At 38.8% G+C, this 21,293-nt stretch overlaps 1 protein-coding gene and 1 non-coding gene across 4 annotated transcripts; one reads left to right on the top strand and one right to left on the bottom strand.

Moving 5' to 3' along the window:
- Positions 1-30: 30 nt before the first annotated feature.
- CSTF2 (cleavage stimulation factor subunit 2) lies at positions 31-21,293 on the bottom strand. Of its 3 annotated transcripts, XM_025372860.1 has the most exons (15): positions 21,184-21,289; positions 20,038-20,116; positions 19,225-19,394; positions 18,201-18,337; positions 17,624-17,743; positions 17,372-17,509; positions 14,845-14,968; positions 13,485-13,547; positions 10,713-10,772; positions 9,925-10,066; positions 8,692-8,867; positions 8,128-8,420; positions 4,126-4,236; positions 3,199-3,324; positions 31-840 (listed from the first exon to the last, which is right to left on the bottom strand). In XM_025372860.1, exons 1-14 carry the CDS (start codon positions 21,239-21,241, stop codon positions 3,202-3,204), a joined length of 1,794 nt encoding a protein of 597 aa, XP_025228645.1. In that variant the 5' UTR covers positions 21,242-21,289; the 3' UTR covers positions 31-840; positions 3,199-3,201. The 3 variants fall into 3 exon arrangements, with proteins under 3 accessions (XP_025228645.1, XP_025228647.1, XP_025228646.1); XM_025372862.1 differs by lacking the exon at positions 10,713-10,772 and having other exon boundaries at positions 14,845-14,917; XM_025372861.1 differs by lacking the exon at positions 10,713-10,772 and having other exon boundaries at positions 619-840; positions 21,184-21,293.
- On the top strand, positions 18,893-19,025 carry LOC112616734. The gene has a single exon (XR_003117760.1). It is a non-coding gene; the product is annotated as a small nucleolar RNA SNORA9 (small nucleolar RNA).

Raw genomic sequence — 21,293 nt, 5'->3', positions numbered from 1 at the left:
TGCCTGGAAGATAGGATGAAATGTATTTTGTTCATTTGATTTGTTTTTATTTCATCTTGAACATGTGAAAAATCAGTGGCTTTTTAAACTTTCAAAGTTGACTGCCTAGACTGATAAGTTTAAGAACACACAAGTAAATGTCAACAGTCTCTTGTGTTGCTGACAGACTCAAACCAGTGCTAAAACAATTTTTGTCTTAACTCTGAATTATACACGTTCAGACCTGCTATTGAAACAAATGCATTTTGATATTTCGACTTTTCTAAACTAAACACATGGCTGTGCTAGGCTCTTTGCTCTGTTAGCCTTCTGACCATTTTATAGCTCTAAGCACGTGCAATTTTCTCCCAGAAGACTCAGAAGTCCTAGAATGTTTTCAGAGGGCAAAGCCTTATAATAATTCTTACTGGAAGCAAACTAAACAAAAACCAAGTTCCAGAAAACATTGCTTCTGAGAAATGCTCAAATATCATCAAGAAGAATAAATGGTTAACTTAAAATAAAAACAAAACTATGGCAATATGTTAAAGTACAATACTGCAGTAAGGGTAGAAAACACATCTAAGGTTTCACCCTTAGTGTTAAGCTTTTTAAAAGCAAAAAGGTCATGTATATCAATTTGCAGTGTACTAAAATTGTGTTCAAAGTTTATTTCAAGTCACAGAAAATATACAAACTAAGACAATAAAATGAAGTGATTTTGTTCTGAGAGAAGGTGATGGGAGTCCTCCACCTGGCACTGATTTGAGTCATTCAAGGGTTAGGATGCAGGTCATCGTTTTTCAATATTTCAACAAAATTATAGAATTTCCAGATTTCTTGCCAGGTATTTTTGAAAACCTGTAAGAAGAAGTTAGGAGAAAGCCATTAGGAGTGAAGACAAAGCTCTCTTCAGGAAAAACTTCAGGAAAAAAATAAAAGGCTAGGGGAGGGAGGACAGGCATATAATCAAATCACCAGGACAGATTTGCAAGGTGTCTGTCTCCGACCTCCTGCCTCCTCAAAGTAATCATCCCTTGCAGTAGGGTTTCTCAACCTCAGCACTATTGACATTTTGGGCTGGAGCACTAGTTGCTATTGGGAAGTGGGTAAGGGGGACCATCCTGTGCATTATGGGATGTTTAGCAGCATCTCTGGCCTCTACCCACTCAATTCCAATAGCATGCCATACTCCCTAAAGTTGTGATGACCAAAAATGTCTCTAGACATTGCCTAATGTCCCCTAGGGGGCAAAATTGCCCCTGTTTGAGAACCATTCATCTCTAATGATAATAGTATAGAAGCCTGTCCGTGATGGCAGAGATGGATCACAACTAGCTCGGTATAGGATGAAGGAAAAGGAAAAGCCAACACTTCAGCCACGGTATGCACAAACACCAGTAGACACACAATAAAATCCTGCCCACAAAAAATTGCATAGAACCACACATACATACACACAAATTATGACAGGTTTTTTAAAATGGTGAAAACTGAGTTTGTAGTCAAGTTAACAGTAATGTGCCAATGTCAATTTCTTGGTTTTGTACTACACTGGGTGAAGGGTATATGAGACTCCTTGTACTATTTTTCCAACTTTCCTTGAGTCTATGATTATTTAAAAATAAAAGGTAAAAAAAATAGACAAAAACTTTGCCCTGTGGTTAATATGCAAGGCCTTAAATTAAACATCTTATAAGCAAAAATATAATGAAAGAAATTTCAGAAACATTTCTACCTCTACTATCCAGAAACAGTAAGCAGTAATTTTCTCACATTGTAGGGAATGCCTTCTCTGGCATAAGTAAATTAGTAAAAGAGAAATAATTTGTATCTATTCCTCTGAATGTAATAGGTAGTCTATACTTTTACTTAAAAAAAAAGAATATGTGGGGTTTGTGGAATAAAACGTTAAGGTACCAAAAGTCTACAGAGCCCTCCATCTATGATAGCTTCTCATTAATTCATTTGAAGTCTAAATACATATATGATGCATAGTTGCAGTTTAAACGTTTAAAGACATCACAAATATGGATTAAAATGATATATTTTGTAAGAGTGATAATTACTAAGTTAAATGAGTTCACTATTATATAACATAAGGATAGGAATTATAATATGGATGGGGTGAAAAGTAGAAATTTAAATTGTGCTGTCCTACCTGATAGTGGGGCAACGTGAATTTTAAACTGTTTTTAGAAAAAAGAATTGTTTATAAAATATAAAATGCTGGGGAAATTTTTTTTTTTAAAAAGGAAACACTGATACATGTATGTGTAATCAAGTTGTCACATAATTATTTATGAAGCAGGTTACCTGGATCCTTTTTTTTTTTGAGGCAGGGTCTCACTCTGTGACCCAGGCTAGAGTGCAGTGGCATAATCATGGCTCACTGCAGCCTTGACCTCCTGGACTCAAGCGATTCTTCCACGTCAGCCTCACAAGTAGCTGGAACTATAGGCGCATCTCACCATGCCTGGCTAATTTTTTAAAAAAGTGTTTGTAAAGATGGAGCCTCACTATGTTGCTTAAGCTAGTCTTGAACTCCTGGTCTCAAGTAATCCTTCCACCTCAGCCCGCCAAAGCTGAGATTACAGGGCTAAGCCACTGTGCTTGGCCCTGGATTCTTTCTGCCTAAATGATGAGCAAGAAAAATAAAGGTAGCAGGGTACAGCGATCTCCAAAATATATAGAAACTGATGGTGATGATAGACATTTACTACCTTAAATTATGTGCTATAATAGTTCAACATCAAAATATTCACTGTAAAATAAATACAGGAAACAAAATATTTACACATTTTATTGAAATGCTCTGTATTTTTTCCATTTTGACAGGACAGTTTGGAATAAAATAATACAACTGATTGTAGAAGGATACACACCAAACTATATTTAGAGGTTTTGTCTGGGGAACAAGATAGAGGAAACAGGGCTTTTTACCTTTCACTTTCTACATTTCTATATATGATTACTTTTGTTAAACTGATCATACATTACCTTTGTCATTAGGAAAGATTATAAGCAATTCAACAACTGAACAAATATTGTATAGACTTACTCTATCCCTACAGGAGCTAACCTACTGAAGGGTAAAGAAGAGTCTAGCTAAGTGGATTGAGGGCCGCTGAGAGAACAATCTTGTTGGTTAAGGTTAAAAGTATATACCGAGAATAGACAAGGAGCTAGTCCTACTCAGATGGGATTAAGTTTGCTCACCTATCAAGGTGCTCCAGTGGATTTCTGTATTTGTTCCTTTAAAATCAGGATACTCTGCCTTTGCTCAGGAGGCAACATGGCAATCTGGTCTGCAGTCAGTTGTAGAACCTGCATAATCAAAGCAGCCTGTGCAGAGGAAAAAAAAAGGTAGTCAGTTTTAATGATGGCAGCTAAAAAATACAAAACAAAACAAAAAACCCACCACCAGCTTCTATCCAAAAAGCTACTGTAGTGGGATATGAAGCAAAATGGAAAAAGGAAGAACATTTCACACAGAAAGAAACCAACAGCTCCCCTCCAAAACAAAGACAAAAACAAAAAACAAAAAAAACCAAAACTGGTGAGAAAAGCTACAATGAAAAGAACAAGTATAAATTAAAATACCTAAGATTAGACGATTCAAAACAGACAACTTCATGAACTCAAAGTTCCTGGAGACTAAGATGATATCTGTGAGCCCTGGAAATCCTTCAGGTTTTAATCCTGTTTTGAAAGTCTCTCTTTTTCACAAATTTTAGCCTTTCCCTCAGACATAAGCTCCCCACAATGGTCAAATATAAAAACAGAAAGATACAATCATGGGGAATCTACTACTGTTTTTAGGGATAAAGTAGAAAGGGAAGGAAAAAGGGTGCGGATTTTCAGGTCACTCTGGCCTGAACAAGAAAAACCTGCTATTGGCAGATGAGTCTGAACTATAAAATAAGCTGCCATTTACATCCACTTAAGAACTTCACATCCATTAGCAACTTCAGGACCAGACTCACAAATTTTCAGGTAACAAGATCATAAAAGAGTTCTAAGTTAGAATAAACATCACCTCCAAAGGGACTTTGAAGACCCAGGATCGCCACATGGTAACTGTGAAAAGAGGAATCAAAAAGGCTAGAATTGTGCATAAGGAGGCAGTCAGACAGTGTTGCTTACCTTCTCATGATCCTGTGGAGTGACTTGGTTCTGCCCAGGACTAAAGCCGCCAGGCTGGCTTCCACCCTGTATACTCGCTCCTTGCATGCCTGTTCCCTGCATGACTGGGACCTATGTGCACAAAGAGAAAAAGAGATTTTTGGGATTTTTAATGTATAGCTAACCTGAATTCAGTAATAACGTGAAAAATTACGATCCCTACACAGATATGAGTAAAAACAGCAAACTAATGACTCTGAAGATCATTTTCTACTGTTAGCAATAGCAGAAGGCAGCGTTTAGCCAGAGATCAACTAGTAAGTTCGACATACTTGCTTACAACAGCTCCAGCACCATCAACAAATATCACACAGCACAACTGGATACCACTGAATTAATCAAAACTCAGCCAAATAAGCAAAGGGAAAACTGAGCGCACCCTGGAAACTAGTGCTCACTGGAAACACAAATGAAAGCCAACAGAGTCTAGAGAAAATGTATTCTGGTCCACTGGGTGAGTTAAATTCACAGGGCCACCCTCTACCCTAGTTCAATCAGACACAGGTAGTTTGTCCCAAAGGGCCCTATCCCACAAGTGAGGCAGAGATGTTCATAATGTCAGAGAGTTAGAAAGGCAATGGGAAGGCCTCCAGGCAAAAGACTGCTATTAGCCCAACATTTGCTGTTTATAGCTTTCCATAGAGAACATATGGCAGATGCTTTCTGCTAAATGTAGACCAAAAAATATGACTGACTTGAGTGAACGAACAAAGTACAGTGATATCATACTTACTGGTATTTAAGATCTTCAATAAGTTCAACCCTTTGCAAGACTAGCAGAACCCAAGGAAAAGACCTCTTGAGTACCAAATGTAACTGTAAGAATGTCCCTATACAAGCATTATGTTCACACTCAGGCATTCACCCAGGGCTTAGGTATTCTCTTAATAAATACATTTTGTTAACAAACTTGTTACCTGCTTACCCAGCAGATTAGAAGCAGCAAAACATAAAAGAAATACAGATAAACAACTGTTAGGAGCAGATACCACTTCAGCAATATGAAGAGCCAGGTGACAGCCTGACAGTGAAGGAGACCAGAAACCAAACAGGAGATAACTATGTTTTACATTACGGTATAGACAATAATGAATCTATTTAATGATGACCTTGAGTAGTCATCACTGATTAAACTATTTTTTGTATCCTGTTCAAGAAAGGAAATATCAAATACATCTTATAATTTTTTATTAAAAAGTTAAAAAACTTGGTAGAATAGTTCTATTATCTGGAACATTCACTTACATGCATTAACTCATTTCCCAAAGACAATGGACAGATGAAACATTAGTAGAGATTTGTACAGACTGCTAGAATACTATCACTGTTCTGTTGATCATCAATACTGAATCCAGAGACAAGTTCCCAGAGACCAGTCTGAACATTAATGAGCTATCATGGGTCTGAAACACCTATGAGTATAATCTTTTTTTTTTTAATTTTGTATTTCCATAGATTATTGGGGAAATGTGGTGTTTGGTTACATGAGTTTATAGCAGCACAATTCGCAACTGAGTATAATCTTTTTGAAGCTTTAATTTGAGGTACTGTAATTGTGATCTAACCACTCCATAACGGCCCTTTTAAGTTTCTAGGTGTGCTTGTTCTAGGCAGATAAGTACTAGCAAGAGTGACCATACACATCTTGGTTTCCCTAAGATAGTCCCAGTTTATGTTTTTGCCTCCAAGTAAAGTAACAGCACTTTCTTTCATGTTCTCCTTTAGTTGATAAATTATATAATCACCCTAGTAATAATAAGCTTTTTGCCCACAAGTTTCTATCTACGTGGACTAGAGTTAATTTTAAAATCTAATTTAAAAGTATGAATTAAGGGCATGTTGTTAAGTTAAAAAAAAAAAAAAAGGCACAGAACAGTGAAAGGGGAAAAAAAAGAATATATATTCATATTTTCCGGAAAGTAACATGAAAAATCTAATAAAAGTCATTATCTACAGGACCTAGGGGGCCACAGGGGAGACAGGCGTAGGAGAGGAAGCAAGGTTCCTTTTAGTTTAAGATGTGGTCTCACTATGTTGTGTAGGCTGGCCTCCAACTCCTGTGCTCTATTGATCCTCCTGCCTCAGCCTCCAGAGTAGCTAGGACTAAAGGATTCTACCCTGGCTTTTTTTTTTTTTTTAAAGATGGTAGTCTAATATGCTGCCCAGGCTGGAGTGCAGTGGCTAGTCACAAGTGCGATCAGAATGCACCACAGCCTCAAGTTCCTGGGCTCAAATGGTCTTCCTGCCCCAGCCTCCAGAATGCTGGCACTATAGGTGCGTGCCACCATGCCTGGCTTGAAATTAATATATATATCTTTTATAGATGAATGAATGTATATATTTATAAGTTAATATATTAATTAAAATTTTTTTTAAAAGTTTGAAGATAAAATTTGTATTTTCTCTTGCCTCAGATCTAATTGGCTCTATAGAATCTACTAACGAAAATGATATAAACCTAGTATTAGGGTAATAAGTTCAAGCACCAGCAGAGAGAAAGGAGCAAAATATTACCCAGAAATGTTCTTCCAATCCTTCCTTGCGATGTCTTGCACCATAGAACTACCAGTAAAATTACATAAGTGCATTATATAGTTGTTTGTTTGTTATCTGTCTTCCCAACTAGGATATAAGCCCATGGGGGAAGGGGCTTTGTTTTGTTCACACTGTAGTATCCCCCATACCTAGATCTGTTTGGTACATAGTAGGTGCTCAATAAATACTTGCTGAATGACAGAATGAATGCATAAAACCCATTTCTGTTACTAGGTTACTGACCATACAGAGTACAATAAAAATCAAGGCCCACGAACACTTCAAACACAATAGAGAACAGTTTTATTCTACATATAGCAAAAAAACCCCTCTATTTGTATTTCATATTAAAGAGGAGGGGGTAGACACATATCCACACATACACACACGCACACAAATGCGCAGATAACAGGACAGAGTAGTAAAGTGGAAAAAGTAGTGGCTTCTGTTCTTTACTCTGCCACTTTCTAGTCATGTGAATTTGGTCAAGTCACCTGAATTCTTGGGCCTTAATTTCCAAACCTATAGACTGAGGGAATTAGACGACTGATGTGTTCCATTCCAGCTCTGCCATTATCTTTCTCTCTCTCATATACACAGACATGGGGAGGAAGACACATAAACAAATAGAAGAGAGAATTACACAGAGGAAGGGGAAAAAAGGAAGGTAGAGCAGTTAGAGGGAAATGAAGGTGCCAACATATACAAACTCAGGGAAGAAACACACATACCACCTCTCCACAACCAAGTGGAGATGAAGAGGGAGGTGATGACAATCACAGACCAGCATGTACACACAGGCAGAGAGACCCAAATAAAAGAGAGGAGACAAGACTTTGGTTCCACACCTTTTAAGGTGATTATTAATAAATTGGCTTTCACATTCCACTGTTCACTTAGGCTATATGATGACAATAAATTAACACAGGTCTCTGTAAACCGAAGATTATCTAAATGGCCACTAACAGCTCTTCATATACTCTAACCCCGTGGTTCCCAGTCAGGGTTCACGTTAGAATCATTTGGGGGAGGTTTTTCAAACCATCCACGCTCAGATGCTACTAACAAGAGATTCTGAGTTATACCTGGGATGAGATCTGGGCAAGTATATTTTGGAAAAAACCGTGTACATGATGTTGGTTTGTACCCCAATGAAGACTACTTTCTAACCCCTAAATTTTCAGGGTCTCTGCTCTGAATGAATAGCTACTTACTGTGGGATAAAGTTGTTTTTTTTTGAACTACAATCCTGATAGCCAGAGAATCACCACCCTAAGGGATAGAGAAGCTACAGGGAGATCTGAGTCTTCCCTTTCTAACAAGCTAAGAAACAAACCAAGTCAGAAGGCAGTAATAATTAGGCTCAATAATCAATTCCTGAATAGATCAAGATTTCACTTGGATGCCAGAAGTCAGTGTTACACATACCTGTCTGGATCCCTGGGGGACAACTGCCCCCATGTTAATTGGACTGGGACCCTGCATTCCACTAGGTATAGGTCCTCTAGGGCCAGGCACTGGGCCCCTGGTATCCATGCCTCTGGCCTCCATCCCTCGGACTTCCATCGCACGGGCCTCCATCGCTCGGGCCTCCATCGCACGAGCTTCCATTGCACGGGCCTCCATTGCACGGGCCTCCAGTCCTCTGGCATCCAACCCTCTTGCCTCCATGGCTCGGGCCTCCATCCCTCGTGCATCTATTCCTCGGGGATCCCTTCCACCTATAAAGAAAATTGTAAGAAAACCATTATGTAGCCACTTGCATGTACTGCAAGAATGATGAACAATCCAAGAAAGATAGAAATCTCTTATAGTCACATTTGCTCCCTCAGCTATTAACATATGAGACTAATGTCTCCTCCCCAGTTTCTCAGATTTGTGGATAAACCTTAAAGATGCTTGCAAACCTACTGTTTCCGGCATTCTTTAACCCAGATTAGAGCCAAAGACGGCTGAGTTCATTATCACATTTGCACTGTGGTCTCCCCTTACCTCTGCCATCCAACGGTGGACCCCTCTGATCTAGCATGGGTCCTCTTGGTTCTGCCATTAGAGGTCTGGGTTCGGGTAATGGCCCTCCCCTCAGCTCATGTGGGGGTGGTCCTCGGCTCTCATGGCCAGGGACATGGTGCATGGGTGGACCTTGATGAGGTGGTCCCAAGTAACCTCTGGAGATGGAGAAAAACATTATATTTTAAAATAGAACAAAACAACAAAATACCAACCAGAAGATCAGTAAGTAAACATCCAACAAACAGCTGACGTAAACAGTCTATGAATACTAACAAGAAAATAACACCAAATAGATGGAAGAAAAGCTACAGAGATATACATCCACGTATTCTAGAATTTCGTATTTGGTTCATAATTAGGGAGGAATCAAGAATATTCATTATATGTATGAGTTTGCAGTACAATGTATAAGAACATGAGCTCTGGATTCAGACTGTATGGGTTCAAATCTAGGCTCTATCACTTATTAGCTGTGTGATATTGGACACATTTACTTAACTTTTCCACATATCAGTTTCACGTGTAAAATGGGACTAATAATGGTATCCATCTCACAGGGTCTTGTGGATTTAATAAGATGATCTAAGTAAAGTACTTAGAGCAGAGTCAGAGGCATGATCCCCATTAATGTCAATTATTATTATTGCTATTATTATTTTATTTATTTATTTACTTTTGAAATGGAGTTTCATTCTTGTTGCCCAGGCTGGAGTGCAGTGGCATGATCTTGGCTCACTGCAACCTCCACCTCCTGGGTTCAAGTGATTCTCCTGCCTCAGCCTCCTGAGTAGCTGGAATTATAGGCGCCCACCACCATGCCCGGCTAATTTTTCTATTTTTAGGAGAGACGGGATTTTGCCATGTTGGTCAGGCAGGTCTCGAACTCCTGACCTCAAGTGATCCACCCGCCTTGGCCTCCCAAAGTAGTGGGATTACAGGCGTGAGCCACTGCGCCCGGCCTATTAAATTTTCCTGTTCAAGTATGTATACTAAAATTTCTAATTTCTGAAAATACAGTAGCTCAAAATGACATACTCAACTACATAGTTCTGCCTTAGGAGAAGTGCTTATCCTTGGACAGTGGCCATGAATATTTATCTATATCTTTTGAAGTAGGCAAACAGGTACAACTGGTACAGAAAGATTTTTGTTCTCAGGGAAGAAGGGACAATTCTGATTTCTTCAACTGTTTCCTTCTATGTTAGTGCTTACCTAGGTTCTACCTCTCCAGTTACAGAAAGTAAAGTGCCTCCCCGTGGATCATTCGGAGCATCTCCTAACAAGCCTCGAGGGGTTGGGACGTTGGCAGGCAAGGATCCCCGCTGCATAGCTGCTCTGGGGTCTTGCATCGGCACTGACAGGGAAACAAACGGGGAGTTACTGCTGTGAAAGACACATAAGTAAACAAGAAATGACTCTATATACCACTGACAACATAATTTAGACACCTTAGAGTGGGTGAAACCTCACCACAGCAGAATCCTCTTGCAGTTCAAGAACAGAAGCAGGGTGTAGGCAGAATCTGTGCCATGTCAGAGGTATGGATGGAATTATATAAAGAGCAAACTGGGGAGCAACCTGCCAAGGACTAGCACTGCAACCTGAAGAAACTTATGCTCCTGGTTTTCCTTCTAATCAATCTTAGTTCAAGGACCAGAGTCACAAAAGAGAGGTAGAGTCTTGGCATATGTGAACACTGCCATGGCTCTGCAAGAACCCGCTGTCTCCTTACAGACTGCTATTCCATCCAAGCCTCCTGACACCAGTAGGGAGGGAGTACAGCCTCGGACAGATGCCCATATCATCCATGTTCTCTGCCCTGTGTGAAGAGGTCAATCTTAGGCTTGTGGCCTCAACAGGAAAAAATTAAAAAAACAAAAACCAAAAACACTACCCTTTTGGGTTCTGAACGCGAGGATGACTGCCAAGCAGCTCTTTTCCTCTCAACGTCCCACCCTGAACACCACAAGCAAAAGGAAACCCACAGATACAATGGGTACCTTGAACTCGCTCAATTGATGCAGGCCCGGCAGGTCCCACGGGCGAGTGCTGTAGGGTTCCTAGGTAAGCAGTAAGTTCAAAAGGAGAAAGAGCAGACACTTAAAATAGCTTGCACACACATGCAGAAACACACACACGGAGATTGAGATTTACATATATAAGTTAAAAAGCCAACAGGTCATTGGCTTGCTTCAGGCTACAAATCTCCCTAAACTACACTAGCTCCTTTGGGTCTCTGAAACAGTTCCATTTTGAGCAGATAGCTTTTGAAAGGGAATCCCATGGGGCACTGGTTTGATCTGGGTGGGAATAACCAGACATTTTCGATTTTCACCTCTGCTACTAGTTTTCCCTTAGGTCTCCTTATGAAATCATTAGGAAAAAAACATATAAAAAGGATAGTTTTGGATCTTCTAGTTACGCAAAGAACATAAATGTAGTTTCAGAAGCAAAACATAAAAGAAACTGCACTGAATCTGGAAGGCAAGATTCATTCTGAAGCGGCCATAACTGAAGTACAGCAATTCTATTTTTGTCACATATTAAAGCACAAAAATTTCTGCTGTCAAAACGTATCAGATGGGAAAATGCAGTGAATGAACTTTACGTGAGGAAAGAGAATATCACTCCCCAAGAAATACTCTGCCACAGCAAGTCTTTGATAATAAACATCATGACAACAGCAAACAAAGACTAATGAGATGACATGGGCACCAACACTAAACAAACATGGCAGGGAAGCAAGAAGTATCTTCTCAAACATCTCCATCTCCTGTCAGCATTACAAATGTACAAAAGCAGCATGGATTTCAGGAAAAGTAACACAAACTAGGCACACACGAAAAGAAGACTCTTGCTTCCTCTGCTGGGTACTGAAGGAAACTATAAAAGAAAGCTGATCTCACTTTGTCTCTTCATGAAGACATCCTGGAAATACCCTCAAAACATGAGTCATTTCCCTTTGTCAATTTCTGACAAAAAGGTGAACATAACTATAACAAGAAGATGTCTTGTGCAAGTATGCATTAAACAGCTAAAATCTGATGGATTGAGTGCTGGCCCCATGACAGGTAGAAGTATGACTGAAACCCTAATACCTTCTCATTACTGCAAAAATACTCTGGGGAACATATATAATCTATTGACAGTGGTGGGGTGGGGATAGGGCGGCGTACAATAGCACAAAAACATGGGATGCTTAGAGAAAATATGAGATATTTGGCCAGGGAGTTTGTCCTGCTGTCAGACATCTAACAAGAAAAAGTTAATTCTGTCACTTCAGCAATCAACCCCAGTGTAAAAACCACAGGCTTGTATATTGTTTATGTATGTATGTGTGTGTATATATATGTGTGTGTGTGTATATATATACATACATATGTGTGTGTGTATATATATCTCTGTTGCCCAGGCTGAAGTGCAGTGGTGCGATTATGGCTCACTGCAGCCTCAATCTGTTGGGCTCAAGTGATCCTTCCACTTCGGCCTCCCAAGTAGTTGAGACCACAAGTGCACACCACCATTGCCCATCTAGTTTTTGTATTTTTTATAGAGACAGGGTTTTGCCATGTTGCCTAGGTTGGTTTCAAACCTCTGAGCTCAAGCGATCCACCCACCTCAGCCTCCCAAAGTGCTGGGATTACAGGCATGAGCCACTGCACCTAGCCAATATTTTGCTTTTTAAATGGGTTCCACTTATAAGCCATATGCTACAGAAGAAAAAACCTTAAGCTTCTCTACGCTTGTCCAAAACAGTCTTTCCCATCATCTTATTCCCAAGGAATAAGAGTAGAAGACACTGAGGAATGTAAGTGGAAGTTAACAGGCAGTGTGGAGTGACAGAAAGAGGACAGATTTTGGAGTCAAAGACTTCTGAATCTTAGCTCTGCCACTTACTAGCTGGAAAAGAGAATAAGAGCACCAAATCCAGTCCAGATTACTCATACATTAATATTTACTTACCTTGTCCCCTTGAGTAAGTAACTTATTCTGAGCTTCCAACTCTTTGCCTGTAAAACTGAGGTGCTGCCACCTAACTCACAAGATTATTTATGAAAATTAAAGTACCTGGCATATAGTATGCACTCAGTTCCTTCTCTTTTCTTACCATCTCTCCTCCTAACATTGTTTCCAACTGAACCACTGCACTTTCTTGTCCTTCAAACTCCAGTAACATGAAGACATAATGTGGAGATTTTGGAACGGCAGCTACTGTTGTATACAGCAGTACAGCCACGGCACAACAGATGTTCATTTAAGTAGGCTTTACAGACCTATGATCCCCTTCCAGTTTTCTCTGGGGTTTAAATCTAGTCTTCTACATACCCAGCCACATATTTACATGCTCATTATTAAAATTCCTTACTCAGTCAACAGATACCCATACAGGGAGAGAGAACATGTCAGTGGAATTATTAGACTAGGAATCAGGAAACAAAGGATCCACTTGCTTCATTATCAATTCTTGTAGAGCTGGGCTCTGAATCACCAGGTGGAAAGTCTAGACCAGCACTGTCCAATAGATCTTTTTACGATGACAGAAATGGTCTATATCTGCAATGTCCTGTGTGGTATCCACTAGTTACCTAGGGTCACTGAGCACTTGGAATGTGGCTATTGTGACTAAGGAACTGAGTTTTAAATTTTACTTAATTTTAATTAACTTAATATTGAAATAGCCATGGGTGGTTAGTGGCTGCCATATTAGATACTGTGGATGTGGAACACTTCCAAGACCAATTCACATTAGTTAGACATAAACATTTATTTACCTTGTCCCCGTTCCATGGACACTGGTCCACTTCCTGGCATTCCAACCTGAGCCTGCATTCCTCCTAGAAGACAAAGGGCAGACAAGAAAAAACACCAATTAGAACAGCAGAAAAGAAAACTTAGAACAGGGGCTGAGTTTACAAATTTCCTCATTCTGCTCCACAAGCAGAAACCTACAAAGGAAGATATTCAACAATGCAATGAGATAGAAGATGGGGTTTGTTAGTATATTTACAATTTGTACTTTATGTTTCAGTGACAGAATAGTGAGTTCAATAAGAAAAATTCATCTCATTGGTTACCAAACTCTTAGCAGGAAGCTCTTCTATAATACAGGAAAACAGTATCACTTACTCATGGATCTCCTCTCATGAAAGATAATCTAAATATAAGTATAACTCTATTAGGATAAAGCAGACACATAACAATCCTGAAGTAGATACAAAAAATTGCTGAGTTTGCAGAAATTTCTTTAAAAAATCTCTTCTTCCATTCCTCATCAACTTAGCTCTGCAGACTGGATTCTCTACAGAACAGGACAATTTAGAATTAAATCATTCTCCATGACTAGTGTTGTACTCAACATACCCTAGATTAGAAAAATTAGCAAGAAATAAGTTTGTTACATAAAAAAACTTCAAATATTGGTAATACATCATGTGTTCATACAGATGTTTCATATGGGGAATCATTATTTCACTCAATCTTCTTAGTTACAATTGTTGAACAAGGAATAGTTACAAGTATATGAGCAATACTATTATTAATTGCCTATCTATACACTTTCAATAAATGTATATAACTTTTAAGTTTCTCTTTTTCCCTTTTGTTGTTTGGTCTGATTATGTTTGTTAAAATACAATTTTACGTCAGTTTAATATGATATAACAAATGTGACCTTGTGTTTTTTTGTCTGTTTTCTTCATGAGCTTTTGAACCCAATAGTTCATTCATATTTAGCACAGTAACAACTACATTAGTTTTTATTCCTTCCATCTTACTCTACATTTACTACTACTTATTTTACACTGCCTCTTCCTTTTTTTCTTTTCTCTATTTTTGCTGGCTTGATTTCGTTTTCACTCATTCCATTTTCCCCCTCGTTATTCCATTTTCCCCCTCGTTAACTTGGAAGTTTTACTATGCTCTTTCACTTTACTGTCCCTTTCCATGTTCTTATAATTAGACATGTAGGATTTAACATAAGAAATCTACTATTTCCTCCACCTAAGTTATATACTTTCTAGCTGTGGATTAATTTTACCTAAGGATCCCATTATCATATTTGGCTGCACCGCAGCAGTGCCTATGACAAAACTTTAGCGAGTACTGAAATGGCGAAGACTAAATGAAACTTACCTCCAGGAGCTAAGGAACCAGGGCCAGGTCCTGTGACAGCAGTTGGTATTTGCCCTGGTGCTGGAACTCCACCCTGCATAGAAGCTTGCATCAGAGGAGGTGCGCCATTGACATGCATTCCACCCTGACCAAGAAAAAAAAAAACAGAGTATGTACATGCCTCTGTGGAGACTCAATACTAAGTCTATGACCTTAAAAGTCCTCTTCAAATGAACAGCCCCAAATATACTACCAAACATCCTTTTTGTATGGCATGTCTTATGCAGCATTAGATTTGTCACACACTTTAAACTCCACAGAAGCAAGTTGCAATACACATCATGAGCCTGGTTATATGGAACACGGTTAAGATGGAACATATTCTCAATGTAGAGATTGACAAGTCTTATCTGTGTGGCAAGGCAGCACATAGCACCTATTGTTAACTTCATGACTGGGGCCTGGCAATAAGAGTTTAAAAAAAAAAAAAAAAAAAAAAAAGCCCTAAACCCAAGAAAGAAAAAAGGAGACTGGGCCTCTTTTTAAAAAAACACAACAACTGCTAGTAGTCCACATTTTTAAAATTAAATGTTCTTTTTCTTTTTTCTTTTTTAAATTTAAATTTAACCAATCTTTTCTCACTCCTGTCCTTAGACATAATTCCGGTTCTGGGGGAATGTGAATTTTTTTTTTTTTTAATGCTACATTAAAACTCTTTGAGAAAAAGAGAATGTCAACTTTTCATCTGTGCATTCCCCAAAAAACTGTGTAGTCCCTTGAAAAAGAAACAGCTCAATAAATAAAGAATAAAAGCCAAGTTATATAAAAAAAAATTACATACACGTTTAAGGAACATAAAACTCTACAACAGAAAAGGAAGAGCTGTATAGGAAGGTAGTTAAGAGAAAACTGGGTATGAGGTCAGATAAAACCAGGTTCAGAACTGTATCTGCCACTTACAATTGTGTCCATTTTTGGACTAGCTAACCTCTCTTTTCTATCTCTGAAAACGTATTTATTTATTTAGAGCAGGAGCTGGCAAACGATGACCCATGGGTCAAATCGGGCTCACTGCCTGGTTTTGTAAACAAACTTTTATTGGAACACAACCACACACACTTGTTCACATATTGCCTATGGCCGATTTCATACTACCATGGCAGAGTAGCTGTGGCAGATCCTGTGGCTTGCAAAGCCAAAAATATTTACTATCTGATCATTTACAGAAAAATGTTTGCTGGCTCCTGCCCTATACCTCTGCCAATCTGAGAGATGAAAAATGGTAGCTTATTGTAGTTTCTATTTACATTATCTTTTAACATTACATGTATTAATAATTTATTACATTATCTTATTTTGAGGTTGAATACATTTTTATATATTTACTTTATATTTCTACTTTTGTGAAATAGTTATGTCCATTTCCCATTTTTCTACTGGGTTATTGGAAATTTTCTTACTAATTTATAGGAGGCCTTTTAAAATGTATTATGAAAAATTACAGATATACAAATCATATAGGAAATAAAATAGCCACGCAGCTTGGGAAATAAACAATAAAATACACCAATGGCCTGTATGGTCTTCCCCAATTGCATCCTGTGCTCTCTTCTCCTTAGATGACCGCTAAGACATCTTCCTAATGTTTTAAAATTTTATGGGAATCATTACATACTCAATATATTATTTTGAAACTCACTCCACATATTTTGGGGATTTATGCAGAAACATATATCCTACATTTCGGGAATGCATCCACATTCACTTAGTTTCATGTCCGTATGTTATTGTTTTGGAGTTATTTGTGTTGATATTATGTATCCTAGTTCATCTTAACTGCTGTATGGAATTATGTTTTTCAGAGTCATTCATGTTGATACGTGTAGTTCATTTAACTGTTGTACAGTATTTCACTGGATGAATGTACCACACATTTTCTCCATTCTTCCATTGATGTACATTTAGGACATTTCCAATTTTTCACTCTAAGGCAATAAACATTTCTGTGCATGACTATGGGCTCTTTATTAGTCTGTTGTCCATCACATGTGTGGCAAATACTTTTTCTCAATTTGTCATGTCTTTGATACTTATTTTTTTCTTTATATAGAAATTTTTTAGTCTTCAAATGTATCAATTTTTTATGGCTTTAGGGTTTTGTGTCATGCTTTGAAAGCAAGCTTTACTTTTTTCATTGGTAAGAATGGAGATAATAAGAGTGCCAACCTCATACAATTGCTTTGAGGATTAAATGAGATAATGCATATGGAATAACAAAGTGCCAACCACAGTGCCAGGCATGCACATACACACAAAGTTAGCTTATAAGAAAAGGGCATACAGGAAGGATCTCTTTGTTTTACAAACTTGGAATCGAATCTATATTCATTCAGATGTCATGTGCTCTGCAACCTGGAAATTGCTTTTATGCCTGGAAATTGAAATTATCATCTCTGGTTCCTGACCATTCTTCTTTCAATATATTCTCCTAAAAAGAAAATGACATTCTAAGACAAATACAAAAAAATGTTAAGGGATAAAGCCCTACCAAAGACTGGGCCTGAGGGGCCTGAGGATTCTGCTGGTTCATTGACACATTGGATCCTGACCCAGGCCCAGCACCATGGACTGGCTGAGGGTTGCCTGCAATCAGCGTTGGGATATTTGTCTGGCGATGCAGAATTTTCTAAAAAGTGAAAAAACAAACCTATAAGCTGTCTGTTTAACAAAGCAATCAGGTAGTTCCTATCCCACTCAAGGTTTACCCGACCATTTCCATAAAAGAACCAGAAGCACTCACCAGGGCAATTTCCGGATCCACAATTCTCATCACTACCTGTGCTTGCAGCAAAGCATAAGCCAGTTGAGGGTTCTGAAGCAACATGTTCCGTGCCTCCTGGGGACTATTCTGGACACAGAGCTGAGAAGATAAGCAGATTCAGGTTTAATACTTATGACTTAGAAACTGATAGTGATTTAGAGTCATTCCCCTCTGAGAAATGTAATATTCAAGAGGCTCTTTATCATTAGTTTTTGCATGGCACAAAAAAACCTTGGTCATGGCAGGCAAGAGAAGAAAGAGGCATTTCAAATACTGTGATACTATCATTTAGGAAAAAAGCCAAATTTTAATATCTACATCTGACATCTATGGGCCACAAAAATCCAGCTGGATTGTTTGGATAGCTGTGTTTGTGTACAAAAATAGAAAGCTCTTTGTACAAAATGTAAAATATACTGTGTACATACAGAATATTGAAGGTGCAAGAAATGGTGGTCTACAGACAATTTCTATTTGAGCTCAGGGAACTGATTCAATTAACTCCTTGAAAACCTGATGTGGTTTGCTTTATTCATAACCTAATGCCTCCTCCCACCTTCATTTGTTTCATCAGCTCAAACATCTGCTCTGGTGGAAGGCTGGCAACTGCTTTGCTAATGGACTCAGGGGCATCCTCAGGACTGATGGTCTCTCCATAAGGTGACTCAATGACAGGGGCACCAGTGCCAAGGCCTAATCAAGAAGAAAGTACAAGAAAGTTAGGGAGGCAAAACAAAAAGCTAAATCATTTCAAGTATCTATTTTTCAGGGCTGCTGTAAGAACCAGCTGATAATTTTAGATTCTCCAGAGCTGAGAAATAAATGATTTGAAAGCCTCTTGTTTCTGTGGAGGAAAGTGAGAGTGTATTTTCTGTTCTCAGAGGAAAGCTGGGGATCGTGATCACATGGAAGGACAATGTTAACCTAAGTTAGAGAACTGGGAACACTGACTTCTTTTGACAAGTCATTTCAGAAACAAAATGTTAAAAGAGAAAAACATGCTAATTTCAAAAACTCCTGAAAACAGTGACAGGAATGACTAATGCCATAGTTAGTACTACTAATGGCTTGATGAATTTGAATTCATCTTTAACTGGAAATAACTCCTTAACAATGGAAAAATTTCGTTTTTTTTTTTTTTTTTAATTTATTTTTTTTTTTGGAGACAGTCTCACTCTGTTGCCCAGGCTGGAGCAACTGAAGCATTTCTAATGTCAACTTTACAGTTTCTTAAAGATATACACTTACTAGCAAGCCTCCAGCATGCTTAGGTCTGCAGTGACCCTATGCATTCCTACAGTGCTTGCTAGAACAGTTTTGAAATGGTTTGAGGCCTTGCCCTGCTCCATCCAGAGCAAGGGTATAGAAATTTCAGACAATTACTTGAAAAAAAATTTGTAAAAAATTTTTTAAAAGATATATATAATACTTGCCTAACTCAGGCACATCAGATCAGTCAAGTAATAAACAAGCTGTGTGGCTAACCATTTCAGCATATTCTAAAACATAGCAGAAACGGAAAATCTTCATTGTTACATCTTTACTAACTCATACTGCATCCAAGTTGGATTTGTACTCACTCTTCAGCTCTTCTTTGTTCTTTTCACTGGCAGCATTGTCCACTCGAAGTGCTCTCCCACTGAATTCACGCCCATTCAGGTTCCGCATGGCACTAAGTGCTGTCTCTTGGTCTTGGTATTCACAGAAGCCATAACCCTTTGGCTTTCCTGTCTCTCTATCATATACCAATCTGGAGAGCAGAACCAAGTGTCAGGAACAAATGTTACACACATATAGGGTTCCTGCTAACATTGCCATGCTTTAATTGGGCCCACTGTAACATAAATAACTTTACAGCTCTGACAGCCTCACAGAAATATTTTTTAAAACTTTTTCTTTTTTTTTCCCCTGAGATAGAGTCTCACTCTGTTGCCCAGGCTGGAGTGCAGTGGCACGATCTTGGCTCACTGCTATCTCCGCCTCTTGGGTTGAAGCAATTCTCCTGTCTCAGCCTCCTGAGTAGCTAGGACACAGGCATGCGACACCACAGCAGCTAATTTTTGTATTTTTAGTAGAGACGGGATTTCACCATATTGGTCAGGCTGGTCTCGAACTCCTGACCCCAGGTGATCCGCCTGCCTCGGCCTCCCAAAGTGCTGGGATTACAGGCAAGAGCCACTACGCCCTGCCTAAAAAACATTTTTAATGAAAAAAACATATTTTAGGTAAGAATAAATGTCAATTGTATAGTATATCAATTATATCTAAATAAAGCTGTTACAAGAATAAAGTGTATGTGAAAAGTCACCAGTAAAGAAAACCTGCCATTACTAAGAGCCAAATCTGTGGTAATTTTTAAGAAGCTCCCACCATGAAGTAAAAGGGGATCTCACCTGAAACTAACAACAGGTCCAACCTCAGAAAAGATGTCCTTCAACTGCTCTTCAGTAGCTTCATAAGGAATGTTCCCCACTAAGGAAGAAAATAGGTAACATTAAAATTCTGAGTTTATAACATAGATCTTTAGTGAGAAAGTAAATGACAGAGTATCTACTTATATCATCAAATATAAGGCTCAAAATAGCGTTCTCCAATCCCAATTCCACTGTATTTCTCTAGACCTCTTAACAAAGGAAATGTACCACTGAAACTAAATACAAAATGTGTAGGTACTCTTAAATGTTAATTCTCAGACTGATCTGACAAGTGTTAGATTTTCCTTAACTTTGGTGAAAATAAATACTTCGGCACTGGTATTTACCTAAAGATCTGCAAGTCTCATCAGTGACTACAAAAAATATCAATGTTATTTAATATAATTTTTAAAACAGGTTCATATGTATTTCCACACATACAACATTTAAGGGAGAATGACCATGAATGTAGTGAAGGATGTTTAAAAATTATTCTGAACTACTTTGTCATGTCCCTTTCAAATGGCACTCTAAAATAATCACACGTATTTTTAAAAACAACTTATTTCAGCCAAAAAGATAATTCAGAATCATTTCGATCCTTTTTAAAATTCCTCTGAGGAGGTCTTAACAGTTCATTCATTCATTCATTTACAAGCCATCTCAGGACACCAGGTGGCCTCTACTACTATTGATGAACTAAAATGTTACGGATAAAAAGCAAAGGATGAAAGTCCTTACGAGAGAACAGGAAGTGGACACTAGGATCTATACCCTCAGCATATAGTCCTGTATTCTGGGGCAGAGGATGAGAAGTAGTACGGGACAGTGAGGAGCTGTTGCCATGCGCCCTCTCCTCTAGAGAATAATTAAAGCTCATGAAAGGAGAAACGCACAGAAGCTGAACGCTAGTCTAACTTCCCCAGTGATATTGCGGAAAGCCTACGAGACCTCGGCAGAATGGGAACATCTCTTTGCTCACGAGTCCACCAGGTTGGACGCCCTACAGGATAGGCAGGGAGAACTGCATGTCCGAACCGTCAGCGGCTCCGGTAGCGATTCATGAGATAGGAGGTGCAGAGGGGAGTCCCTCCCCGAAGCTTGGCTCCAACGAATTCCTCTCACCGAACACAGAACGTAGAGAACGATCCACCGCTGGGTCTCTCACAGTCAAACCCGCCATAGCTCTATTGAGTCGGCTTCCGGTGCGCCAAAGCACACTTCCGTACGGAGCA

The sequence above is a fragment of the Theropithecus gelada genome, chromosome X (genome assembly GCF_003255815.1).
Source record: "Theropithecus gelada isolate Dixy chromosome X, Tgel_1.0, whole genome shotgun sequence".
Lineage (NCBI taxonomy): Eukaryota > Metazoa > Chordata > Mammalia > Primates > Cercopithecidae > Theropithecus > Theropithecus gelada.
The sequence above is the reverse complement of the archived record's forward strand: the minus strand, read 5'-3'. Positions and strand labels throughout refer to the sequence as shown.

What these genes read in the sequence shown, in the direction of transcription:
- CSTF2 (XM_025372860.1), bottom strand. Translation starts at nt 21,241, where the DNA reads ATGGCGGGTTTGACTGTGAGAGACCCAGCGGTGGATCGTTCTCTACGT. An exon ending in TGGTTCCTTAGCTCCTGGAG is followed by an intron (nt 13,548 to 14,844) that starts GTAAGTTTCATT and finishes TTTGTCTTCTAG; the next exon opens with GAGGAATGCAGGCTCAGGTT. An exon ending in CTCCACAGGATCATGAGAAG is followed by an intron (nt 3,325 to 4,125) that starts GTAAGCAACACT and finishes TCCTCTGCACAG; the next exon opens with GCTGCTTTGATTATGCAGGT.